This window comes from Gobius niger, assembly GCF_951799975.1.
Source record: "Gobius niger genome assembly, chromosome: 21".
Lineage (NCBI taxonomy): Eukaryota > Metazoa > Chordata > Actinopteri > Gobiiformes > Gobiidae > Gobius > Gobius niger.
Genome location: NC_136872.1, coordinates 21,245,808 through 21,247,880, shown reverse-complemented (window position 1 = coordinate 21,247,880; position 2,073 = coordinate 21,245,808). Strand labels below are relative to the sequence as shown.

The 2,073-nt window shown below is 40.3% G+C and overlaps 1 protein-coding gene across 1 annotated transcript; it reads left to right on the top strand.

The window, feature by feature from the left end:
- Positions 1-409: 409 nt before the first annotated feature.
- Positions 410-1,654, top strand: LOC306981027 (GTPase IMAP family member 7-like; the record flags this gene model as incomplete). The annotated part of the gene is made up of 2 exons (XM_079580573.1): positions 410-497; positions 981-1,654. Exons 1-2 carry the CDS (start codon positions 491-493, stop codon positions 1,652-1,654), a joined length of 681 nt encoding a protein of 226 aa, XP_079436699.1. The 5' UTR covers positions 410-490.
- Positions 1,655-2,073: the final 419 nt, after the last annotated feature.

Below are 2,073 nucleotides of genomic sequence, written 5' to 3'. Positions count from 1 at the left end.
CCCTGTCCCGGTTTTCAGGCTGGGAAATGTGATCACCTTATATCTAAATATACTGTATTCTGTTACACAGTTTTTTACATTGCAGTGCATACAAAATGTATTGCCCAAGTTTTGTTTTCATTGCCAATCAACAAACACATTTAATAACGAATGGGATTTTAGATCACCCTCTCTTTGTAAAACTATAATACACTGTAAAGAGTTACTCTCTATATCCAAAACCATTAATGAAAACAAGTTGAATAATATGTTTTGTTTTTCTTAATTTTTAAAATAATGTATTAGGTATCGGATCGGGACTCGGTATCGGGCAATTCTCAAAATCAAATGACTCGGACTCGGATCGGGGGCCAAAAATCCTGATCGGGACATCCCTACTTTTGACAGAACCAGTACATCCAAGTGACATTCCTGCATGTTTCAGTTTGCTCAGTGGCTGAACTTTTGAGACAGAAAGTCACTCGTCCAGACTGTGATCTGTGTGAACATCATGGGAGGTGAGTGAGGTTTAATCAAATATTTGATATTTTTTGTTCAATGGAATTGTAAGTAAGTGTACTCAGTGTATAATAAATTAAATCAAAAAGGACAGTGGTTCTCAAACTGTGGTAAGTACTACCAATGGTACTCAAGGCATTTTCTGACTTTTTTCAGCTTAATGGGCAAGAATTGGAATAATTTTATAGGTAGTTTACACTCAATTTCGAGGCTTTTTTTTGCCAGTAGTAGTTGTGGTTTATTCTCATAGTATATTTTGCAGTAGGGAATCAAAGAACGGATTTGGATGAGAACTTGATGCCTAAATCACATTCTGTATTTTTCTGCCTTTAGCCACTCAGATGAGCTGAGGCTACAGTCAGGCGTTAGGAGAGGTGTTTTTTAATGTATTTTTGTAATGCTGCTGTCTTACTTTAATGTCAAAAGTTTGAGAGCCGATGGCATAAGAGTTTATTATCAAATATGTTTTTGTTTCTTTTAAGACATACCCACCATGAGGATTGTGACTCTGGGTAAAACCGGATCTGGAAAAAGCAGCCTGGCCAACACTTTGTTTGGAAAAGAAGAAGCGTTCACAGCGAACCATTCTGCAAACTCTGAGACACAGTTCTGTCACTCAAAAAACAAAATCATCAATGGCATAGACGTCCAGCTGGTCGACACTCCAGGTTTCTTTGACACCAACAAACAAAAGGACACTGAGCTGAAAGATGAGCTGCTGAAGTGCATAATAGAGTGTGCTCCTGGTGCCCACGCCTTCCTCCTCACGCTGAAGGTGGAGAAGTTTACTTCACAAGAGGAGGCGGTTGTGGAGCAAATGATGAATTATTTCTCTGAGGAGGCTCTGAAATTCACCACAGTGTTGTTCACTCACGGAGACCAGCTCCCAAAGGGGAAGAAGATCGAGGAGTGGGTGGAGGAAAATGAAGCCCTTCAGAAGCTGATGGATAAATGTGGAGGCCGCTGTTGTGTGATCGATAATAGATACTGGAACAACAGCCAGGATCCGTACAGAAACAACCAGTACCAGATCGAACATCTGCTGGAGACAATCAACAAAACTATTGAAGAAAATGAAGGAAAATGCTACACCAACGACCTGCTGCAGAAGGTGCAACTGATGAAAGAAAGCTGTAAGGATTCTAACGAAATCTGAACAAGTCTCTGACTCATGCTTTGCTCACACGCTACACAACAAGAAGACCATGTCACTGAGATGAGCTGATAGACAATGGTCAACACCATAATCATTCTGAACATAACGCAAAGTAACAGATAATATACAAACACATAGACACAAACAACTGACTCACTGATAGGCAGTCACCCTCTCTGCGTAGAGGAGTGCAAGACTAGGATAAAAGGAGACTGTCAACGGAATTCTGGACTTCACTTCTTCTCTTTCTCTGAAGTCACCAGCTGGTTATACAACTTTGTAACTAGGAACAATGGCAATAAAGGCCTTATCTTTGAGACGACTTCTATCTCCAGTGTATGCTTTGGCTATATCCAAAAACTGTTCTCGCGTGATACAAAAGAACCAGATCCTAACAAAGCGAGAAAGACCGCAAAGCT